The 25,872-nt window shown below is 41.1% G+C and overlaps 1 protein-coding gene across 1 annotated transcript in view; it reads right to left on the bottom strand.

Annotated features, from left to right (window-relative positions):
• The window catches only part of RASSF3 (Ras association domain family member 3), a 99,470-nt gene extending 74,822 nt beyond the window's left edge, over window positions 1-24,648 (bottom strand). Inside the window, exons 1-2 of the mRNA XM_049791991.1 lie at window positions 24,528-24,648; window positions 2,793-2,917 (exon numbers count right to left, since the gene is read on the bottom strand). Of these exons, the coding sequence (XP_049647948.1) occupies window positions 2,793-2,917; window positions 24,528-24,648 (246 nt within the window). The remainder of the gene's footprint in view (window positions 1-2,792; window positions 2,918-24,527) is intronic.
• Between the last annotated feature and the right edge of the window lie 1,224 nt (window positions 24,649-25,872).

Here is a 25,872-nt window from a genome sequence, read left to right as displayed (position 1 = left end):
CTGGCAGAACTGCACAGGATGGAAGTTCCTCAGAAATCTGTTGAATCCTTTTGCAAAATTAGCAGTTAAGAGCCTGTAAGAAATTCCTCTCTCCCATAAGGGAAATCCTAAACCCAGATTCTCAAACTGTGGTTGAACAAGATGTTTGTTCAGGGTTATTTGGAGTGAAAGGTGTTCCACGACACCCAGCCCCTGTTGTGCTGACAGCACTGTTCACAAGCTGTGTTGCAAACTAAAGATCTGATTGGGCTTTGCAAGAGCAAACATTAGAAACCACAACATTTCCCTGACATGCTAAAACAACATTGTCCAAAAGCAGCAGTACTGGCACTACTGGGAGTGGCAGGGCAAGGGGGAACATGCAACAGTGTACAGGCGCGAACGAGCACCCAGGACGGGGAACTACAGCCCAGCAGCAAGCTCTGCTGCACTCAGGTCGCCACAAGGTCATTGCAGCAGGAAGAAGTGCAGTTTGTATCACCTGGATCAAGTAGGAGATATATTCACATTGCCTGACCGGTCTAAAATGGTCTTAGGCTGTACAGAGTTAGGTCTCAAAGCATTTATCTACCATCATGCTCAGAGGAATCATTTCCCTGTGTGGAGGAAGTTACACAAGTATAAAGGTGCCGCGACCTTTTACAAGAAAAGATCTAAGCTGTACCAGCAAATGCCAGTATAACAACTTCAAACTAGTGCTTTGCCCACATAAAATTATTTTGTTTAATCAAAAAAAATTGCACTTCAAAACAAAATGGTTATCCCAGTAGGAAGAAAATGCACAAAGCCCAGGACTAAGGCTTGTTAGCAAGTCACTCCTCTATATAAATACTATACAGTTCAAGTAGTTCTGCAAAATCCCTTCATATTTTAAGTAAGTCAGTGCTCACAGTATGGGTGAGACATCCCCGAATACACACATGGTCTTTGCAGCTATGCATTTTACTAGCATAGCGCATACAAAATTAACTGGGTTTGCATACCATGTAATTTTCAAAGTCACGATGTAGATAAAGCAAAAGCAGGCATCACTGGAACATTTATCAGTTTGCTTCTCGCTGGGGACTGTTCTGTGCCAAGTATCTGAAGCTTACGTTAGCAAATACTGTGGTACAACACAAGCAGCTCTGTAAAGGAAAGCAAGTGGTGCTGAGACCATTACGTTTTGTGCACATAAATGATCGTTGCTTCAAAACCAATGGATGATGGATGCCGAAAATAGCATTTGAGTCCTCATCTTACGTGTATCAGTTGTCAGACACACACTGGCCCAGACAGCTAGTGAGGAAAATGGAGATTTGCAACAACTGTCATCCACAGCAACCAGCCAAATTGTAACTTCTTCCCAGAGGAGGGAATCAGTAGCAAAAACCCAGTACTTCTTTGATGCAATCTTGTTGTGCACAAACAAATGCTTGGCTTCCCTGAGTAATGTAAAGATCAAACAACAAGAAACAGCTTCCTTGCTCAGTATTCATAGCCACTTTATCCAAGACAGCACTAGCTCTTTCTTACATCTTTCATGGCCAAACTGTACATGCCTTTTTGAGTACAAAGGGTTTTTAATGGCCTTCTCTTTCTGGTCCTGAGGTATTTTCTTGCTGATAGTCACTCACACTTTCAAAACTTGCATTGCCATGTCCTTTCTCCTCCCCACCTTTGCTACCCTTCCTTTCAGCATCTGAGTTATTCCCCTTCGCTCTTCCCAACAGCAAGTCCTGAGGAGCTCACGAGAGACACTGTGTCCCCAGTCACAGTTTGGGTGCCTGGAGCAAGCATCTCCCCTACCAAATAAATGTTGCACTTGCAGAGAAAATTCAGTGTTGATCTGGAGCATGCACAGCAAGCTCAACAAAAGGGCACAGAGAAATTTTGGTGCCCTCTCAGAAATTTCTACTGGTTAGGTGTAAATGTTCCAGGGCTTAACATCCAATTAAGTTTGGGTGGACTTTTATGGAGGCTGGAAGGTAAATGTATCTGCAAATGCAAAGAGGAATGAACTAATTAGTACAATACAACCTTTACCACAGCACTAAATGTCTACCAGGCCCATTATCACTGTATGAACCTCCTTCTCAGAGGACCCCCAGCTCTGTCAGCAGAAATGTGCTGCTTTGCTGTGTTCCCTGAACAAACAGAAAGGCCCTGATGTCGAGGGTGAAACACAAGGAGTGACGCTCTGTGGTGGTTTAAGGAAGGAAATGAGGAGGCACACTGTGACCCATTGAAGCTGCTGGGGAATCCAGGTGAGGAAATTTGAAATTACCCTAAAAGGGATTTGATGACAAACGGGGGATTAACACCAAACCCAGTAGATTCTTCAGCAGTCACAAATAGCCAAGCCCTTAGTTTTATTTGCCTCCCTGTGGCACTACACCCAGCAGCACAGGGCACCTGGGTCAGTCATCAAGCTCACTTTGTGAGCTGTTTTCATGGTATAGCTGACTCTATCTGAAGAGGAGCTCTGTCCTCATGTTCTCATCTGCTGCTATATGTGTCTGCTCTGACCCCACAGTGACCCAAACCAACAGGAGAAATATCCTTTTGTGGGACTACTTTTCAGCCAGTTTAGCTGAAAACTAATTGGAGCAGGAGCGACCCAGCTGGCAGCAGCCAGTTGCAGCTTGACCCAGCCATACTGTAAAATCACAGCACTGGGTGGGAAATTTAGTTTTGCGGGCCATACCTAAGTGAGACATTCTTCCTGAGCAGCCGGGTGAGGCAGACAGGACACACTTCACTACAGAGCTGACAAGAGAAAGCAGTAATTACATGGACACGAGATCTATTACCTGACCGTTGTTGTAAGATGGATCTAAGGTGTCATGTGGAGCGAGGCAGTCCATTAATTTTCCATTCCGCCGGCAGCCCAGGTGCACCAGATCTCTGCAGTGAGCATGGCAGGTGTACTTGCAATCTGAAAAACGCACACAGACACCAGAAAGAAAAAAGAAATAGAAGTGGTGTTTAGAAATGAAGTTGCTGCAGGCAGAACCTAGGAGAGAGACACATCCTCATTTGCTACGTGACCTCAGAGAAACTACCACCTCTCGACTGAGTCTCCCCGTCTATACATAAAGATAGTAATGGTTACATATTATTGGAGATGTAAATGCACTGGAGCAAAGGTGACAGTGTGGCACACCTCCCAGTGTCACACTGACATGGCTGCAGTGATGCAGTTCGCTAGTTAGATCGGGACTGCCTTGCTGAGATGTTTTTGCAAAAGGTCTGTGCCACAAACTAGGTATTGGCTGTTATAATGTAAGCATGAAAGGAGATTCTCAGAAAAGACACAACGTTCATGATTTAGAGATAAAAAAATTCTACCCACCTACAATTACTGCTACATGGTTTTATGTGTTTTAAGCTCTAGGTTCTCTGAAGAACATGCACAGGAATATTGAAAATAGAATGAGAAGCTTATCTGAACCTGTAATTAACCTGGTAAATCACAAAGTTGCCCTCAGGAACAATTCAGAAATTTCACTTGCTGGCTAGCGAAGTCAGCTAAGATGGCTACTAGAAATGTAAGTTCATGATAACAGAGACAGATGGCCCCATCTCTAGTGAGAAATCAGATGATTCATATGGCCTCTAATCTCAAAGAGAGAATCACTTTAACAGTATTTGCAAAAACAACCTGTATTTGCTCTAAAGCCTTGTTGCATTTGCTCTTTTTCTATGTCAGTTGGGCAGAGTTCATGATACCACCTTTGTCAGCACTGAATGTCACATTCTATTTTTAGGTTTTAAATTGTTTATAATTTTGCCAAAGAGCAACCACCTGTACTTCAAGTTTCCATGCTGGGGAACATCATGCTGTTTGTTTTAGAACATTTCAGCTAAAACAATTCAGCCATTTTCAAGAATGAATTTTGGTCGACATGCTTTCATTTTCCCTAACTAAACTACACTTGAAAATATTTTCTTGTTACAAAGCTTTATACTTTCCAGGTTTATAGCAAAAGCTGAATTCTGGATGGGCTTTTTTTTGTTCCCTTATCAGCCTCTCAAAAATCTGTTTCCCTCATGTTTGATTAGATTTCCATTACAGATCCCAAAGAATAAATTCTTGAAGGTTCCCATTTCCAATCCATACTCATCACCAGTGTTATGGGGCAAGGCAGCAGAGTTTTCACTGAAATGCTACTCTTCTTGGCTAGGGACTGGATCTTTAATGCAAGACCCCTGTACCTGTAGATCATCCAAAAGTAAAAATTATAATGTGGATGAAGTGTAAACATTCAATCACATTTCTGTGCCTGATACAGAATTTATACTATACTTGCATTAAGGGAAGATTAAATGTATTTTATTTTGCACAAAGTCTGTCAATACAAATTTAACCAGTCAAAACTTTTCCAACACCAGTGACCAAGCAGAGTAAGTCCATCCTGGATCAGCACTCGGGATCAGATAACTAGGATGCTTCTGATCTTAAACCAGACTGACTATATAACAATAGTATGTCTCAAGTCACAATCCTCTTGAGACACCAGCAAGTAGCTTCCAGCTAATTGTGGGGCAAGAAGGACCCTCTTGCAGTATAAATCAAAACACCAAAAAAAAGGCTCTAACTCTCTAAAACCACTACTGTATTTAATGCAGAATTTGGAAAACATGAAGCAAAATAGGCAGAAGACTACAGGGGGAAAAAAGGATGGTTAAGGCAGCTGTGTGGTGCCCAGGAGAAATGATAGCTGTACCTGCACCCTTGTGTGATGCTGGCAAGTCATGCCAGACTTTCTCCAGTTGCTGCCCAATTTCTCCTGGGTGCCACGTTTGAGCTACTTCATCCGATTTGCAGGAAACATGGAGCATTCACAACTGCAGCTGAAGTCAGGGAAAACTATGCTTTTAATCCAAATGAGGTTTTTCAAGGGCTCTGTTTTATGCTTATGCAGCTGGGATTATTTTTCAGACGACTCATGCACCTCATGGAAGAGTTCTGGAGAAGAAAGGACACTTGCGTTTGTGGAGCCCTTGAGAATAATTTTGTATTTGAGAAGGGACCCCGTAAGATGTAGTTGGAAAGCCTCACCCATACCTGACAGGATTAAATAAAATTTGGAGTCGTTCATCAGATGAGGGAGCAGGGCAGCTCCATGGGAAAACCGGGATGGGAGCACTTAATTAAAAATGACATTGTAGTGTATAGACAAAAGAAGGTCAAATGAAAGTAATACTTAAATTCCTTATTTTTCTTAATTTCTGAGTTCTTTGCACGTTGAATTATCTTGTTCTTAAGAAAAAAAGCTTATGAGATTGCACTGTACATCTACCCTTCTATTCTTCCCTGAACTACCAAGAGAGCTGACCAATTTCAACCACAAATGGTCTAAAAGCTAATTAAGTAAGTTCATAATGAGTTTTATGAAAATTATCTCCTGGCTAAAGGAGGGAGACCCAAACTAGTATGCATACTCAGGGCAAGGCAGGCAAAACTCAGCCGTTACGCCATTGTCTGGTAACGTCTGGACAATCAGCTACCGCACATCACCTCCATGGTGAGGGAAATGGCGCACAAATCTGTAGGAAACCAGGCTTCACTAATTCCCCAGCTTTCTATGATAACACAAACATATATACCGAGCACGCACCGATTCTAAAGATGCATTTTCACAAATAATATTAGGAAAAAATCTGTTAGCTAAACAGTGTTCTGAAACCGGATTACTAATTAAGTTAGGAAACATTATCTCTCAATGCTGTTTTGTTTGTCATTTACATTCATTTTAATTGTGAGGCCATAATGTCATTTGTAAGACAAGCCCATAATTTCCACCTGGCTATTATAGGCATAATTGCAAAAAATGTAAAAGCTTCATCTTTGAAACTCATTCTCTCATAAACTACATTTTAACATACTGATTGTAAGTTTAATGAGTCAGACAAGAAAAAAGAATGATTTTTTTTCTAGAACAGTAATATTTAAGCCTTTTTTCCTATGTGTTTTAGCTTTGAACACATTATTTTATTCCATTCATGGCATACAATATTTCACAAAGGTCCAGGTAGCATCAAATGAAAAATAATATCTTTTTCTGGTAATCCTTTACTGGACCACTCCCAAAATTGCCATGAGTCCAATAAGTAGGGATTATTCTGGAAAGACTGTTTTGGTCATCTGACTGTGGATTGCCATATTATTTCTGCTTGGAAAGCAGTCAGAACCAGGTGTTGTTTCCTGATGTGGTCTGAAATGTATGCTGACCTTTGAATTGAAAGATCTGGGGTCTTTAACTGGGTATGGTTGATAAAAGCATTCACTGACATTTAGAAAAGCTAACAGGTTTATTTTACTAATGCTCAGACTGTCCTGTACACTGAAGTTACTTATGAAAGTGATCCATCAATGCACACTGAGTATGCATAATCATCCTGCATCATTAGGAAATGCAAAGTAGGTATGCATTTATTAAACAAATAATATCCTTTAAAAATTTCATTGTCAACTACTGAGACATAATGTAACACCTTATTATTTATTATTCTATTGCAACAATGGCTTGACTAGAGTAATAGAAAAAAATAACTTAGCAAATTTTACAATTACATTAAATCAACACAACTCCTATCCTGCCTTCACGAGGGTGAACTGTAAGACTTCAATATATTCATTTTATGTGAATAGTTCCTACCTGATGTTTGGGTTTTCTTCACCTGAAACTTTATTTTGCATGACAGCTTGTAAATAGCTGTTCCCATAACTGATTTGCTCCAGGGCGGCGCAACAGAAAGCAAGCAAGTGAACAGGCAGGCAACCCAACAGATGGTCCAACATCAGACCCTAGTAATTGAGCATTACTGGATCAGGCAGAGGCAGGCAGAGGCTCAACAGCAAACTCTCTCTGTCCTGCTGTGGTCTTCCCTGCCTAGGAAATGTGTGTGTTTGTTTCTGTGATAGCCCAGACAAATTTAACTTCCAAATGGATATGCAAAATGTATGTTGTGCCTGAGCAACTGAAGCACAAGGAAAGTTCAAAGCCAATTTTGTATTATGTTTGCATTGTTTATCAACCGCAGTGAGACTGAAGAAGTGCTTATTAGAAAGTGTGAGGAGGGTATACAACTTGGTCCTGCTACTGTGTGTGTTAGGAAGTTAGCAAGTCAAATCATCTTTACTTGAGAGCCTGTGGCTTGGTTCCCAGCAATCAGAAGAGAGATTACTGCTGTGCTTGCTGTACTGAAAGTATGCCCGTAAAGCTTCTTGGAAAAACATTCAAACTACATAAGGTGCTTAATGCTTTAATTCTCAATCCATTTTCAGACAGCAGGTCACAAAAGGAAGGAGAATGAAGTTCAGCAATATTTCTCCTGCAAGACAGAATTGCATTGTATTTCTACAATACATTGATATCAACATCTCGCATTTTGGTTTGTACTTAATATATGTTGTGCTGTTCTCCCTTTTGCTGATGCTCAAATGTCTACATTCTAGTTTGATGCTAAAGTTGCTAACAAGATCTTTTTTAGCAGTTTCACTAGAAGTTGTAGTGGAATGAGAAACCTATTTGGATAAACAGCCTTCAGAAAGCCTTAAGCACAGCTGCTAGGAGTTGGAAATCTACTGTAACATCAGTTTTATCTCTATGCAATTCCCTTTATTTCTGATTATTTGTTTATTTATTAGTCTCACTTAGCATCAGTCTGAGATTAAAATAAAGTTCATTGTAACCATATTTCCCAATTAGTGAGTCATGGGTGATTTTTAAGGGATCAGAATCATTACAGATGAGACAGACTTTCTGAGCTCCTTATGGCCATTCTTTTCCCTGAGGGATCTCTGTACACATTTTGTGCTCTTTCCCCATTGTAGAGCTAGGCAAGGGTTAGATCAGACTGTAGTCCAGCAAAGCCCACATCTTCCAAAACCCTGTAAAGCTGTGCCTATCCACAAGTACCACTTTGCCACTTAAAGTCTTCTGATCTGCTCTTTCTCTGTAGACTCTGCTTTCAGCAGCTACACTGTCCATTGTCACGGCCACTGGCCATGAGACCCTATATGGGATGCACACTTCCCATAGGAGAATTTTCTACCATTTTCTCAAGCACAGAAAGACCATAGAACTGGCTTAACTTGCCTCCTAAGGAAATACTCCAAGAAGCTTACTACAGGTATGTCTACAGGTATGTCTACAGGTATGTCTAAATAGACAGTGAAACCATCTTGTTTCTGGAGTGGCACTGGAGAGTGCTGAATTAGACCAGAAGATGTAACCAGATGTGCCTTCTCCTTCAAGCAGATGAGTACTGTCTGCTGGAAAGCAAGTGGTCTCTCTCATTCAATTCCTGCTTCCTACAGCTGTTGTAACCCACTTGAAAATATTAGCAGGCAAGCATAGATAGAAACAGCAAAGGATGAAGACTTTCAAAGTGCTGGTGCTAAAACTAGGCTTCAAGATTTATAATTTAAACACCCACACAGAATTGGAATCACCATCAGAGGCAGTGACACTCACTGCTTAAAGAGCACTCAAAAAAAATTTGGGTGCTTGTCGGGGGATGCAACAAGTCTACAGAATTCCTGACAGTTCGAGAACAGCGTGACCTTGAGCAGCTTGTAGTATATCCTTGAGAAGTCTGGAAAGATCCGAGAAGACCAGTACGAAAACAAGATAGATAAGAAGAACTGTCCTGACAAACTCACCAATCATGAATTGTTAGTTACTAACTAAGCCAATCATATACTAGCACATACTCTGAAAAAGGGGATAAAACGATGTGTTAGAACAATAAAGTAGCCATTTTGCATGATCTATTACTTGTCGTGTCCGTCTCTACCGCGACAGGTGCTCAATATCTTGGAAAAATGAAGCCATTATTATGCAAGTGCCATGGTTGGAAAGTTGCAGCCATTGTGTCAAATTTTCCACTGCCTGTTCCCCTCCTGCATGGGAAACTACAAAATCAACTTCAGTTTCCTTCCTTATGCAACTACACAAACTGCCATGGGTACATCACAACAGATGAAGTATCCCTATTCATCCTTTCCTTGCAGAATAATAACAAAGAACAGAATATCTGATATACTGCTTTTCAGAAACAGAAGTGATGTTCACTCTTAGAGAAGTACTACACCAAACTTCAAAGATTATTAACATTTGTAGCACCTTAGTATCAAAAGACAAACTCCTGGACAAGCTCAAACACAAAAAGGAAGCCTACAGAGGGTGGAAGCAAGGACAGGTAGCCTGGAAGGAATACAGAGAGATTGTCCAAGCAGCCACGGATCAGGTTAGGAAAGACAAAGCCCTGACATAATTAAATCTGGCCAGGGACATCAAGGGCAACAAGAAAGGCTTCTACAGGTATGTTGGTGATAAAAGGAAGACTAGGGAAAATGTGGGCCCTCTCTGGAAGGAAACGGGAGATCTGGTTACTCAGGACATGGAGACGGCTGAGGTGCTCAATGACTTTTTTGCCTCAGTCTTCACCGGCAAGTGTTCCAGCCACACCGCCCAAGATGTAGAAGGCAAAAGCAGGGACTGGGGGAATGAAGAACCACCCACTCACTGTAGGAGATCAGGTTCAAGACCATCTAAAGAACCTGAAGGTGCACAAGTCCATGGGTCCTGAGGGAACTGGCAGATTAAGTGGCTAAGCCACTATCCATCATATTTGAGAAGTCATAGCAATCTGTGGAAGTTCCCACTGACTGGAAAAGCGGAAAGACAACCCCCATTTTTAAAAAGGGGAAAAAAGGAAGACCTGGGGAACTACAGGCCAGTCAGTCTCACCTCTGTGCCTGGCACAAGATCATGGAGTGGATCCTCCTGGAAACTATGCTAAATAAGAAAATGGAAAATAAGGAGGTGACTGGTGACAGCCAACATGGCTTCGCTAAGGGCAAATCGTGCCTGACAAATTTGGTGGCCTTCTACAACAGGGTTACTGTGTTGGTGGATAAGGGAAGAGCAATGGACATCATCTGCCTGGACTTGTGCAAAGCGTTTGACACTGTCCCGCATGACACCCTTGTCTCTAAACTGGAGAGACATGGATTTGACAGATGAACCACTCGGTGGATAAGGAACTGGCTGGATGGTTGCACTCAAAGAGTTGTGGTCAACAGCTCGATGTCCAAGCGTAACCAGTGATGAGTGGCATTCCTCAGGTGTCGGCACTGGGACCAGTGCTGTTTAACATCTTTGTTGGCGACATGGACGGTGGGATTGAGCGCACCCTCAGCAAGTTTGCCCATGACACCAAGCTGTGTGGTGCAGTCGACACGCTGGAGGGAAGGGATGCCATCCAGAGGGGCCTTGACAGGCTTGAGCTGTGGGCCTGTGCGAACCTCAGGAAGTTCAACAAGGCCAAGTGCAAGGTCCTGCACATGGGTCAGGGCAATCCCAAGCACAAATATAGGCTGGGCAATGAGTGGATTGAGAGCAGCCCTGAGGAGAAGGACTTGGGGGTATTAGGGGATGAAAAACTGAATATGAGCCAGCAATGTGCGCTCGCAGCCCAGAAAGCCAATCATACTCTGGGCTGCATCAAAAGAAGTGTGGCTAGCAGGCTGAGGGAGGTAATTCTGCCCCTCTACTCCACTCTTGTGACACCCCACCTGGAGTACTGTGTTCAGCTCCAGGGTCCCCAACATAAGAAAGACATGGACCTGCTTGAGCAGGTTCAGAGGAGGGCCACAAAGATGATCAGGGCGTTGGAGCACCTCCCCGATGAGGACAGGCTGAAGAGAGTTGGGGTTGTTCAGCCTGGAGAAGGCAAGGCTCTGGGGAGACCTGGAGACCTTATAGCAGCCTTCCAGTATTTAAAGGGGGCCTACAGGAAAGTTGGGGAGGGACTCTTCATCAGGGAGTGTAGTGATAGGACGAGGACTAACGGCTTGAAACTGAAGAAGGGTAGATTTAGATTAGATATTAGGAAAAAATTCTTTACTGTGAGGGTGGTGTGTCACTGGAACAGGTTGCCCCTGTGGATGCTCCATCCCTGGCAGTGTTCAAGGCCAGGTTGGATGGGGCTTGGAGCAACCTGGTCTAGTGGAAGGTGTCCCTGCCCATGGCAGGGGTTGGAACTAGATGATCTTTAAGGTCCCTTCCAACCCAAACCATTCTATGATTCTATGAAAGCATGGTAGACTTGTAAAGCAGTAGGAGTACAGAAATCTATGACTCTTTGAACAGGAAGGCAAAAGAAGCAAATGAAAGTGGAAGGAGGTCAGCTGATAGAATAGCCTTCATTGTATAAATGCATTTTTTTCTTCATTTTTGCTAAAATTCTCATCTTCTGTTTTCACACAGCTGGCAAATATAATTTGGATTACAATCTTCAATTAGTAAAAAGCAAACAAAAGCCTCTCAAACACTCATCTATCACTACATCTAATATATTCACACATTTTACTAGTTAAATAATAGTCTATAAAATGTTATTTGTCACAAAACCCTAAAATTGAAGCCAAAAATCAAAGGAATAGAATTATAGATAGATGCTTTACCAGGAAGAGTTAAACCATGATCTACTGGTGACTTTAAAGAACTGAAGCTTTGTTAATACTAGTCCATGAAAAGTCATCAAATTATACACTGCACTTTGTGTTTAATGCTGATTTAGTGAACAGAATAATTTTGAACAAAGTTATACTGAAAACCTAAAATGAGACCAGTTAATTGACTGTACTAATATTGTCCTTGATGGAAGAGGATGTACTGGGTATAGGAGCAGGTTTTATATTACAATATAAATCAAATGCAGACATGGCACTTTAAAACATGCTCAGTTCATTTGGTTTCTATGAGGAGAAAAAGTTACATGTCTATGTATGACACAAAAGTTACTTCCAAGTTTAAATGACTATTTGTAAATAAAGGTATTTCTGCAAATTCATATCTGAGACCGTTGTTTGACTTCTATCTTTCTGACTTCAGATCAACAGAAATAAGAACTACTCTGGCTCCTGACTAGAGAATCAGAATTCCAAAGCTCCTCTTCAGAAAAGCAGGAAATTGTTAAGACAGTCGAAGTTTGGTTCCCATCCTGCATTCCCACCAAGCCAAAAAGGGCACCTCTGGAAGTTTTTGTACTTTTGAATTATAAGAAATGATTAATACACATATACGCTGATTTTTCAAAGATGTCTATACTAGCAGTTGTCATTTCTTTCTGGCTGCTAAGTTTTTCAACCCTGCATCCTAGCATTGTGCAACCCCAAACATTTACATACACACCAGATAAAACTGAAACTCTGCCAGGCTTGCAAGCCCATCTGTAACTGCCACAGCCCCACTCAGGGTCAGGAACCCCGGCCTGGGAACAGGATAAACGCCTGTAACATGCTCTATTAGGAGCTGCTCTTGATGACTGAGATAAAATTAACCAGAGTGCCTAAGGCACAGAGCTGCAAAATCATGTATTTGCATATATTTGGACCTCAGCAGAAAGCAGGTGCTTTAACTCTAATAGAACAGTCCAGGACCAAACCCAAGCTGGGTTTTTGTCTCCAAAGCATCTTACCAAGCTAGAGTTTGGGTACTGCACAAAAAAATAATGCTATATTACTCATCAGTTTAAGATTCAGAGTCTTTAGATAACAGTTTATCTATCATCTAGGCAGGCAACAACCTGACTTTGCCACATCCAGAGAACATTACATTTGCAAAACAGGAGGAAGCAATCAGCCTTTTGGTGAGAAGAAGATTCCTTCTTGAGTGAATCACTGACCGAGAACTCCAGGAAGGCACGAAGGAGAAGATTAGTTATAAAAATCAGCAACCTCCATGAGCCTGGGACTAATGACCCTGCTGTCTGGGAACACTGGGACCGCATCTGTGATCACACGCACCAGATAGTAAATAATTGGTTAATAAATAAATTCAGCTTCCCAACGGCAAAACAGGATGGAATGACAGGCATTTTAGACTGAACAGCCTAAACCAGGGTGGTTTTTTTTTCAGTTTCTGCTGCTGGTACCTTTATAAACCTCTACAATCCTGTAGTCTATTTTGGAGCTTTTCAGTACTTATTTTTGTACGAGCTTACGAGCATCTCTTAACCTGGTTTGTGCCAGAGAGTTTGCTAGACAGCTGGTAAACACCAGGACTCAGGTGTTCTGGGGACATGGTCAACCTTAGCCGGGGGCTTAGTGAGACAGGCTCACCAGGACTGACACACCAGGGCAGCTCACCATCCTACCCGAAAAGTGGAAGGAGACATTGCCATCTAGCTGCACGTTGAAGAACTGGGATGTAGGAGTTCGCATGGATGAAGCATCTTCGAGAGACCACTGTAGCCAGGTAAGCTTGCTGGCAGCCACCACAGAGAAGGTCCCTGACCGCTGAGGGAGGATTGTCCACTCTTCATGCCAGAGACTGTAAAAACCATGCGTGAGGAAGGGTTAATGCCTATCTTCAGCTACTAAAATCTACCCTGGTTCTCAGATGCTTAGATGTCTCTGAGCACCTGGCCCTACATGACATACGAACATAAATCCCATTGATTTACTCTGGAGCTATTACAGAATTAAAGTCAATTTAATCTGTTTGTAAAGCTCGTTTGTATTTTTATCAACATGACAAGAGTCTCAGGTCTTCTCCCTCCTTCCACTGCTTGCCAACAGGCTCCAGCTAAGACTTGTCACAGGAGACTCTTGCACAAACCTGGGATCCTACACAACCAGCCTATAAACAGGCCAATGCTCCTGAAAACTACTACACCTCTTCTGCATTGTGTGCAGTCCTGTTTACAGTCACCACTCCCGCAGAAACAGAACACCCAGTGTTTGACAGACCACCCTGAAATAACCACAAAATCTGTTTGCAAACAAGGCTGAAAATATTTACTTCATTCAATCGAAGTAAGGGTTAAAACATAAATTTGCAATAGTGGAAACACTTTAAAAAGAAAAGCACAAGACAAGAAAATACATGTTTATATTATATTTACTTCTCACAATCTCCTTTATCTGTTTCAGCATCACAGGTAGCTGGATAGCTGGGCTGCATCCCCTCCTGAGGCTACCCCAGGACTATCATGCTTTTGGGAGCTCTTAGATCTGCCTGTTTCTGGGAGGCAGACTGAGGGGTACAGGGCTGAGTTCTCCTTCCCCAGCCTGAAATGTCTCCTCCCTGGAAGGGAGTTAACTGGGCACGGGAACACCACACAGTAATGCCAGCCTGTGAAGGAGAGGAGATACTTCATTTCTCCTTCCTCCTTAGGTTCTCTTGATATACACACACCTACAGCATTCTTTAGTTAGTTTAACTTCCAGGCTATAGCTTTAAGCTGACTCTGCTTGTACAGCCTTCTGAAAAAATGGTCTGAATTGCAATGCATACCTTGAAAAAGAAGCTCCTCAGGCTGATAACATTCCTTCTGCCCTGAGCTTCGAGACCAAACATGAAATGATGAAACCGGGAAAGGGGGGGTTCAATTAAGCAAGCTTCTCCTCCCTATGTTCCCGGCTAGTTTTCTGAGGTCCCCTTCTAGGGACACTGTCACACTCTGCCAAAAAACCTTAAGATAACCTTAAGATTTAGTAGATTTTTTTAAACACCCTGTAGCACTGCAATTCCTGCTGCCTTCCAAAGCTCCATACATGAAAATGGCAAGACCTGGTAAGACTCAACTTGTTAATAAATGCAAGGACTAGTAAATCATACCCACGCTTTGCAGTAAACGCAAAGGGAATGACTAAGCGCTCAGCTCCCACTAGCACCTTTCCAGAGACAAGACCTCAGCAAGACAACTGCTCATTCCAGCCAGCAGACAGATCCTACAAGCTCCTAGTTCTCCACACCAGATAGGGGTGAGGAGGACAAATTCCTCTATCCAGTAACTTCAAACAAGGGATTAGAAACAAAACTCAGCAGATATCTTTATATGTATCACCTTGTCTGTCGTTTCATGACAGACTTCAGAGAGTGCTTTTGTCCTGCTGACACAGCGAACCACGCACCCGTTCCATACAGACTCATGGGAGAAAATGCCAGCAAAAATCTGAAGGACCTGGAGAGTGACAGGCTTTACTGACCATGTGTGGCAGTGACAAAACCAAGGTACCACAAAGCAGCTGTACTTCTTCAGTTCAAGAGCAAAAGGATTACGCTTCTGGAAGAGAAAACAAACCTTATTCTCTGTTTCTGATGTTAACAAACTGCAGTGAAGTTACACCACTAAAAGAAAAAAGTGCCCTGTAGATAAAATCCTAGATTCAACCTGCCCTGGAAAGCAACTTAAAATAATTTATTTACATTTCATTGCCCACAGAATTAGTAATTCTTCCTTTTATGCTTATTTGTGTAAGACTGCAGCAGTCATTAGATATCTGTACAAATCACCGAGCAGCACAGGGGAAGAGCACAGGGCCGAGCCCCTGGCCAGTGGCTGGCTCACAGCCCTCAGAGCCGGGCTGGAAGCAGGCAGAGGGAGGGACACCAGAGGCTGCCCACCAAGCGCTGGCTGCTTCTCTCTGCCTTTTCTCACCCGCTCCGTAAGTCCAAGCAGCTGGAGAGGAGCCGTGGTGCTGCACTGAGCTACACTTGCAGCAGCCACGTGGCAGCAGAGTGGCTACGATGGTAACATAGGAGGTATAGCTCCGTTCCTTGGACAAATCTGCCCACTGGCATTTGGACCCTAGCTACTAACCTAATCCACCAGACCCAGTACGTTCTACCAATTGCTTAAAAGCAGCCCAGGGTGTCTTCAAATTAAATTAAGTTTTCATTCAGAAAACACAAAATGCAGCAGCCCAGAGGACGTGCTGAATTCCTGACCTCTGAGGGAACAGAGCCTGTACAAGGACAGGGACGCAGGTGCACCAGCTCCTCACGCCTGGTTTTCCTTTTGTGGTGGCTTCAGAAAATGCATTTGAAATCTACCTTTGAGAAAATTAAAGGCATCAGATGTTACACTCAGTAAACACCTGGCTTGGGAATACATGGCTGCATACACTTATGCGCTGCAAATGTGAGGGAAAGTAACAGAAGAATTTCTGTTTAAAAAGTCAAAAATTGTTCCAAAGTATTTACACAGGTCCACTATGTGTCACACTGGTATTTTGGGACTTCCACTTGCTCTGACTGTTAGCCTCTTTCCAACGTTAAAAACCTACAAAATGGGAAGAAAAACCCTTCCATGTTAAAAAAAAAAGTGAGCTCTCTCTTCTGTATGCAAATCCAATAAAAATACTGCTTTTTGAAAGTGTTTACTCCAGTGCCCTCTATTGCTGAACCCCCAGAACAGCCAGCATAAAGTTAACTCACAAATCAGCACTTTCTTATGGTTTTTCTTCAGAAGAAACCTGACCAAAAAGTAAGAACTGGAAAGTATGGTTTAGGTCTAGCTGCCTGCACTGCCAAGGAGCTGTGAGCTCCTGACCAGACCTGAGTTAATAAACTCCCTATTCTTGCTGGAATTAATAGCGGACAAGAGGTACCACTTTCAGTTCATGGAGGGGATGGATTATCGAAAAGCCATCCTGAGCGCTCAGAGAGGACCTGATTTACCTGCTTTACCCAGCCACGATATTGGGAGTTCGTTCTGAATTGCTGCTGAAGGATCAATGATCACTCTATTAGGGGAGATAAAACCAGTGATTATATCCTAGCAGGACAGAGGACAGACCTTTAGCTGACAGTTCACATGAAATTTAAAAACCTGAACTTTCTGCCAAACAAAAGCTGCAATCTGTTATGCTTAAATGTGAGATGAGACAAAACTTGAATCAAACCCATCAAATTAAATGAAGCTCAATACAAAAATAGTTGTGCTTGTGCAGAGTGTTCTGTATTGATCAACCTTAATGTGGAGTACAGCTCAATTCTGAGCATGCTTTTGCATGCTGCATCCACACTCAGTCTTTGTTTACATATCAGGCTTTAATGTTAAATTACCTCTTTAAAACAGGTAATTCCACACTACTAATTTATTAATGTTTCTCTTCATAAATGACCAATCCACAGCTTTTATTTCAGACATTATAAGTCACCATTCCCACCCTGATAGCAGACCTTGAAGCAGATATACTAGGGAGGTGCTTAGTTTAATGCATACAGTTGGTCATCTTCTTTCCTTTGTCTTGTCTTCCTACGAATGCCCAGGGCAGCAAAGAGATGCAGTGGAGAGACACAGCATCATCCAACAGCTATTGTTTGACATTGGCAAATGAAAGAAAAAATGTGGCAGCAGAAAAACGGAAAGTAAAATTAAATGTTCCAAAGTACTTCAGAAGAACAAGCCCACAATTGGCATAGTACTAGCAATTCCTGGTGATACTGACATCTCTCATCTGTTGTGGACATTCACTTTGGTAATCTGGACCCAAGCAGCAATTGGGCCTGTGAGATGACGTTCAGTCTCCGAACAGATTTTTTGTCTTACATTTATTACAGGCTTAGGAAAATCTTAATAACTCTCTGGGTACAAATCAGGATTTTCCTTTGGAAGGGAGGCAGAGTAGGCAAAGAGATTCGTCTTGTCTCATTTAAAACTGGTAGAGCCAAGGAAAAAGGAATTTAGTGGGATGCCACATTTGTCTCATCTAATTATCTGAGAAATGGAGTAAAACAACACATGATGCAATTTGAAAAAGCTACATGACTGGTAAGAGCTGTGAATGATAACCACCATAGAGAAAAACATACCATGGATTATCTGGACACTAAAAGAATGCATCTGCCTTGGAAAAAAATCAGACTCACAAGTAACAGAAAAGTTAAACAGTTATTTAATGGGTGGAGAATTACACAGAAATCAACAATAGTGAGAGAGGCTTTCATATTCCTCAGCCTTTATCAGTATTGCACTTGAAAAACACAAGAACAGATGGACTCGGTTAGACCAAAGATCTATCTAGGCCAGTAGCCTGTCTTGGGAAGAGCCTGCCAGCAGACATTTAGGGAACACATATAAAGAAAAAAAGTTAATTTTGTGTGATATTTCCCCCTTATGCCTTTCTACTCTCTGGCAATCTGCAACTTAAAACAAACAAATGAGCCAGAGGCTGTATCTGCATCTTTTTATTTAATATCCCTTGATGGCTCTTTCCTCCATGAATTTATCTAATCCCTGCTTGAATACATTTATACTCCTAGTCTCCTAAACATCCTGTGTCAGTCAGTTCCACAACTGAATTACGTGCATGCATATGTGAAAGAGTAGTTTGTTTTAAGCTCCTTGTTTGGCCATTTCATGGTGTGGCCCTGACTTTCATGCTATGAGAAATGCTAAATAACTATGCTGTTTTCAATTCTCCACACTGCTCTTACTAGTACAGAAGCATATTCTCTTGCAGCTGCCTGTTACCAAGCGGAAAAGCCCTGGTCTGTAGGATGAGGAGTTTGCTAATCTTTTTGATAATCCAAAGTCTTCTCTTTTATCTTCAAATACTACTATACCCTTTTTAAGAGGGTGGGGTGATTAAACTGCTTCATATGACATGTGGGCACAGCACAGTTATCTGGGTTTTCCCTTTATTTCTTTCATAATATTTCCATATATTCAGTTCCCTTTTAGCTTGAACACTGAGAAAAGTCTCTTCAGAGAACCATCCACATGATTAATTCTGTTTTCCAAGTGATAAAAACTAAATTAGAAGCCACTGCTCTATGTGTGCAGTCAGCATTTTCCCCATACAGTTTAGTTCGTATTTATCAACACTAAAATGTTTTACTGCCCAGTCACTCAGTATAATGTGTTTCTTCTACAGCCTTCTACAATTAACTTTAAACTACCTTGATGACCTGTTAACAGTGACATCCCGCACCCACCTCCTTTTTCATTTTGTTAATAAATGCTTTTTTATCACAGATGCCGGCACAGCTTCCTTTAGAACTAGGAAAATGCACTTTTAAGCAAATCATACAATTAATTATATATATATATACTTAAAATGAAAAGAGAAAGGAAAAGCACATATAGAGATGTTTTCGAAAAGGACACTAGAAATTAAAATCATGCTTTCACAACACACAAGATCTTTAAATGGCACACTTCCATTAATAATCTATGTATTCTTAAATGAACATTGGCACAGGCTATTAAATTATGATTAAGAACAGTCAAATCAAATGGGCTGAAACGTCCAAAGTAGATGAACAAATATGAACTGAAAGGACTGCACCCAGTCCTAACGCAGGCAGAAAACCTGTACGCATGGTCTGATGGTAAAAGGCCATCAACTCCTACCAGCTTCCAATCTGCTGCAATATCCTACCCATCTGCAGCACTATATAAATCATAGCCATGAACCAGACGTTCAGGAGATAAACAGATAAAACAGTCTGAAAAAGTTGGGTCAGAAGTCTTGGTTACCCACCCAAGCAGGTCCCAGTGAGATGCGACCTTTGGTTGCTGGATCCACGCTCCAGAACAGCCACTTGTAGTCATAAGCTCACCTTGCCTGCTGCCACGTTAGGTATTGATTTACATCCAAGCTGGTTTCCACTGAGACAGTGTCCTTCTGCTCCCTCTCCCAAACACAGCTAATTAAGCCTTCAAATGATATTCCCTTGGAGGTAGCCATCTTGTCCACCATCTGAGCTTGAATGCTCCAGAGTCACAGCTCCCAAATGCCCTTACACTCCATTTATCCTCTGTGTTGGGCCAAAACTCTCTCCATCATTTCCAGAGATGGACGCTTTCCTTCTGACTGCCCCTCTGCAAGCTCTGCAAGCCCTCGCTTGGCCTGATGTACCCATCACACCACAGAGCATTGCTCCTATGCACAGTGCAGCTGTTCTCAGAAGAGAACTGGAGCCTCAGTGAACCGTGGGGATGGCCAGGTGAACATTTTTTTTTTCACTAAAAGCACAGGAGATGTATAGGTGCTCACTGCACAGTTGCAGGTGTCTGCGCAGGAGACATGGACCAGACTATGGGGCTGTAGAGGTGTGACATGCCACTAGCCCGAGGGAGCAGGGGAGGCAGCGGCTTTCACCCACTGGGTTTTGACAAGAACACAGAAATACAGTGACTTTATCTGTTCATTAAATATCCGCTATGTAGTCTCACAAATGCTAGGTATGCTACCTCTACATACCCAAACAATTCCCAGAATAATCTGATTAAAGAGGTCACATAAGGACAGAGGCACTTACAGCATACGCCATCACATGTTAGCTGGTCAAATATGAAACTAAGAAATGAATTCACAAATATTTTAAACTAAGCCGCTCTAAATTGACATATGACACTAAAATTATGTTCTCCCTTCCCATAAGTGTTATAGATTTATTTTGTCAGCTGCATATATTCTGGAGAGAGAGTTCAAAGGTTGACTTTTCTCTTTGGTCAGTTAAACCTTTATATGCGAATTCCTTTAGGAGGTAGCAAGTTTAAGGAATATCACCATACCTCTGTACAGGTTTCCATTTATTTTGCATGACACATACTCTTACATAATCATGATTTTACAGTGGACACTTGACCATTCTGATCAAAAATCCTTCAGAATCAATAAAAATACTCTAACTTTAGAAAAGGACTAAAGTGGTAACACATTAGAGCAGAAAAGTTGCAAAAAAAACCCCAATCAAGAGTGAAGGATAAAAAACAACCTCAGGCTGTGTGAAATACAGTTAGTTTAAGATTTTGTCAATAAATTCTCACTTTCTGCCCTCTGAAAGAGCCTTCCTATGTACTGGTAGGACAGTAGCTCAAACTGATGAGAACCCTCCCCAGCCAAGAGCTGAGAATAAAGCTCTCCATGAGCCAGTAGGATCTGGCAAGAAACACGACTACACAAAATCACCCACCTCAGACTGACTTAATTTGCTGTATTTATCTATTTATTGTAATGGCTTCAGAGCAAGCAGGGTTTGCCACCAGGGCAGTTTTGTCAAAGTAAAAAAAATGACAGCAAGCACTGTGCTTTTCATGTTTGTCACAGGATATTATGGGGTGCTTTTCTGAACAGGTCTAAAATCTGTTTTTCTCCTGTATAAGCCTGAAAAATGTCATAAAGGTTTAAATCAATGCAGATCACAAGATCATCTCTGCCAGGGGTGAGCATTAGTTGCTTTGGAAGAAACTGCGAGAAACAATAACAGTTGTAGGATCTGAGCCACAAAATTATCTCAAACCAATCCCTAATTGTTAAAAATTACCTTAAACCCTGAAGCAAGAAGACTTATGTCTCTTTCAAAGCTTTTCTTGTAGCTTCAGTTGTCATAATATTGAATAGTCTTATTCTTCCAGACCCTCTTTAAATCTTGTTAGATTCCTGACCTCAGCAGCATCCTCTGGTAATGAGTTCTGCAATTTAATTACATGCTGAATAAAAAATAATAAAAAAATTTCCTTTCATTGGCTTTACATTTGTCACTCATCATCTTATTGCTCTGCTATAAGACAGAGAAAATAGTAGGTACTTGTCTATTTTGATTTTTTTGATCATTGCTTTCTACAGTGTTATCATGGCCCTCTATGATATTTTTTTTCTAATTCCTTTGTGTTTCAATAAGCCTCCCTGTGTGTAGGTACTTTATCATGATAAAATTTCTAGTCACATGATGTGTCAACCATGTTCTATGAAGATGTTGTAGGAAAAAGTCCAAACGTATTTCAAAGAAATTAAGGCTCCAGAACTCTAAATACTACATCCCTCAGTTTAAGCCTCTTACAAAATGTTATATACCCTTGATTAAACTAAATGGACTTAAAGCATTATCAGCTACATTCAGCATATTCCGAACCTATCAAAGATATTTTTTAGACCTCCAGTAAGTAATTTAATCAAAACCAGTTACTGAAGAGCACCCTTGAATTTTCTTCCTTCTTTTAGAGCTTAGAAAGGAGCATGTTAGCTCTAGGCAATAGTCTGTGGCCAACAATCCCAAAGTATCCATCCAAGGACAGGCTTGAAAACTAAGGATTTTTAGGAACAGCAACCTATTTATGCTTTGATAGCTCTTTCTAAAATGGCATCAAATGCAACTTCCTGAACACAGTGACCTACAACAGTACTAAATTCATTGTCATCCTTAAAAACTAATTTTGTGCTTCAGCAGATTTTGTTTCTGCATCAGGCAGAGAGGATAAGTCATCCTGAGACACGGAGTGACAGAAGCAGAACGAAAGCAACAAATCTGAGGGTACTACACAGAGGCATAGTGCCCATCTCTTGGTTCAAATGATGTATGATATCTATCACACAAAATCTATAACAAAGCATATTAGAGAATGTAATCTCTACTATTCCTAACATGTCCAAATCATGAAAGTTTCTCTTTTGTTGTTAAAACATTAATTTATTTGTTAAAGCATAAGTGGCTAAAAACTATCAGTAAGTATTACTGAAAGCATTAATTATCTGCTGGGTTATTCATCTGTGGAACAAGCCTAGTGATGCAGAATTGTTCTGCCAGCTCATCCTGACCAAACCAAAAAATTCTATTAATGCCAATATTGGAGCAAAACCTGGCAGAAAGACAGAGGCAGAGATAAAGTTGAAAACTCTAGTATGCTGGAGGCAAGGGTAAATCTCTTTGTGTACCAAGGTAACTAGATGGTCAGTACTGCTCAGACTAGGCTTATGTGTTGGAGAACTCTCTCAGGACAGAAGGCAACTTGGTTAAGAGTTACCAAAATGTGGTGTTTCATAGTTAAGGAAAATTCTGGCTACTCAAGAAAAAGGTAGAAATGTTCATGGACTTCAGTGTAGCTAAGGTTTCATGCCACTTGCTGTCTTTGTAAAGACTAAAGAGCAATCATCAGTGCAAACAGGAGCTGTATCCCCTCCCCTGTGAGAGGAACACCAGGGCTTCAGCTTCCAGTTTATTACAGACCTACTTGATGAGATTGGCTTCTGTAAAGTTATGAGAAGTTTGAGATGGATTTTCACACAGATTTTTTCTGCTCGGATGCAACCTTTTGCTAAAATTTCACATTTCCACCAAAACCACAATTTTGTGATAATCACCTCATTGCACAGGTAGAAAAGGACATGTAGGGCACTTCTGACACTATTCACAGATTCAGTTCAAAACAGATGCTAATACATACATTAAAATGATGGTAGAAAGGCAAATCTTATTCAAACCACTAGATGTAGAGGGAGATGGGAGGAAAACCACAAGTATTATTTTTAACACATTCAAAGTTCACATTGTTTCTTGTTACAAGTCATAGATGCAGTTGCATAGGTAGAAAAGGACATGTAGGGCACTTCTGACACTATTCACAAATTCAGTTCAAAACAGATGCTAATACATACATTAAAATGATGGTAGAAAGGCAAATCTTATTCAAACCACTAGATGTAGAGGGAGATGGGAGGAAAACCACAAGTATTATTTTTAACACACTCAAAGTTCGCATTGTTTCGTGTTACAAGTCATAGAAGCAATTATTCTTCTGTAGTACTGACGGAAGAGATAACTGGTATGTAAATGTTTTCACATGTGTGTAACTCAGCTAGCAATTAGAGCTCTCAATAACATTTATTGGTGCTTTTTAGCCACTTACGCTTTTACAGTAACAAAAGAGACACAGGAATGATCTGATGTATTATGAGGATTCATAATGATCTGATGTATTAGGAGGACTTGAGATTACCAATATTCAAACAGAGGTTAATCACAGCTCTAATTTTAGTCAAGGGAATTTTTGCCACAGACTTCAGTGAGCTGGGATTTCCCTCTGGATGTTTGAAACTCATGGACTCCTTCACATGGGAAGAAGTCAAATGTCATTTAGACATGTGGTCCAACAATGTTTCTGTGACAGATTTCAGATGGTACAATTTATCCTTCCCCTCTTAAGAGTCACAAATCTATTATTTGAAGTACAACACTAAATTGCTTAACTGCAGAACTGACCCAAATCCCATCCCATACAAATAAAAATTTGGTATTAATGTTGTAATACTTGCAGAATTGGCAAGTTCACCATTTTGGTCAAAAGAGTCCTCACCAAAAGAAAACTGATCTTGTACAGTTAGTCCTAAAGAAGAACAGAAAGAATTCAGCTTCCTAAACTATGGCAGTGCATGTTCCTCCAAACCCCTGAGAATATGCCTCAGCCCCAGCTTTAACTAACATGTGAGCTGAGCGGTACTGCATTTCAGCTGATAAAATGGAAGTGAAGGACAGTGCATCGCTGCTGAACACAAGCCCTCTCTAAGCTGCTCATTGCTTTGTGTGAACACTGGTATAATGAGTTAAGGTCTCTAGTCAGTTCAATCTTCACATAGCCTTCTAGATCAATTAACAGGTTAAGGCAATTCCAAATAATTTTCTGGCAGGTATTTGAGTCATAGTAGAGCTCCTACATACATACCTAAGGGAGAAAGGTCTACAAAAACAAGACACCAAGTATCACTGACATGAATATTAAAAAGAATAAATTATACAGCTGCAAGAGAATTCTTCAGCTGAGCAAGCCTAATGAACCTTCTATTGAATTTCCAGAATATTTTTACAGTTTTGCCTAATGAGCCTCAGTGAATGGAAAAATGCAAACAATGCTGGCCTGGAAAGTTAACCAGCTGAATGGAAATAAATTATTTTTCCCTTTCAATTTCTTTTTAGCAGGAAAAAATGTCTTAAGAAACATAGCTGCAGACTCACCAGCAGACTTCCAGAGAAGTTTTACTGTCCTCCTCCTTGAACTGCTCAATGATTTAGGAAACCAGTAAAAAAAACGTGCTATCCTCCTGATGGTTTTCCTCAAGTCATTTCTTACTGCCATAGCTGAAAGGGCTCCACAGCTACACCAGGAACAACAGACACATGTATCCAGACGGAGAGAGAGGAAAGCCCACAAATACCCACAGAGAGTGCGCTTGCTCTGAGCTCAGCGTCAGCCAGCACGTCTCAGGACCACCTGTTAGTCCTAAATCCCCTCCCTCCCCGTCACTCCGCTCCAAGCCCTCCAGACCTCCCTCTTTATTCAAGAAGCAGCTATATTAATAGATGCTTTGGCTAAAGAAAGACCAATGCTTCGGAGTCTTAACCTGGTACTGTGTTTCCAATGATGTTAAAACTAGACATGTTGTCCACAGATAGGTTTTGAAGGGCTCATTTGTTCATCTCTAGTTAGCTTTTCTAGGTTGTAAACAAAAAAAACCCACAACTGATAGGGACAAGTCCCCTTTCAAAAGCCCTTGATTTAAATCAACAGGATTTTCTCTAGAAAGAGTGTTTCTCAAAGACCTTCTTATGAAGGCTCTTAGCAGTAAATTTAACAGAGAATTCTATAGATACACAGGGTGTTAAAAATGCAACTTTACTCTTAATGGATTTTAAGGCAAGCATAAGAGTCAAATCATTCACTCCCACAGTTCACTTAAGAATCAAGCGTCTATCAACATATCGCTATCCAAAGAAATTAACAGCATCTCAGTACTTAGACTACACATGCTTCAAGCATGACACATATTAAATTGTAAATCTAGAGATGGTATGAACTAATATGTGCCCCCACAATATTTATAACAAAATCTAGCATACGCTTTGTAACAGCAAGACTATTTAACCATTTCCCAAACTTAGTATGATTTCCTCAACTGTCACACGTTTCTCTTCAGCTTCCCACATTCTATTTGATTTTTTTTCTACTGCTAGATCTAAATGGTAGAAAACACTGAAAATCAAGATTAATGTAATTATAAAACAAAGATCCTTTTATATCAACCTTTAAACTACAGAAAGTAAGGGCTTTGTTACATCAGCCATGTTCACAGCATGCAGTTAATAACTCTTCTAGGATTCACAATGTATTTTTCTATGCTAAAATATGTGAACTATTTAAACCCATTTTATACATCCAACATTTTTAACATACTGCTGCTTCTCAGGACCAAGCTCAATAGATTGCATTTCCTCTGGTCAGTATGTCTCTGAAGACAAATAAACATTTCCATTTGTACCGTATCTGCCACAATTCTTCAGCCAGTGTCAATGAAAGAGCAGA

Source organism: Accipiter gentilis, chromosome 34, assembly GCF_929443795.1.
Source record: "Accipiter gentilis chromosome 34, bAccGen1.1, whole genome shotgun sequence".
NCBI lineage: Eukaryota > Metazoa > Chordata > Aves > Accipitriformes > Accipitridae > Astur > Astur gentilis.
The sequence above is the reverse complement of the archived record's forward strand: the minus strand, read 5'-3'. Positions and strand labels throughout refer to the sequence as shown.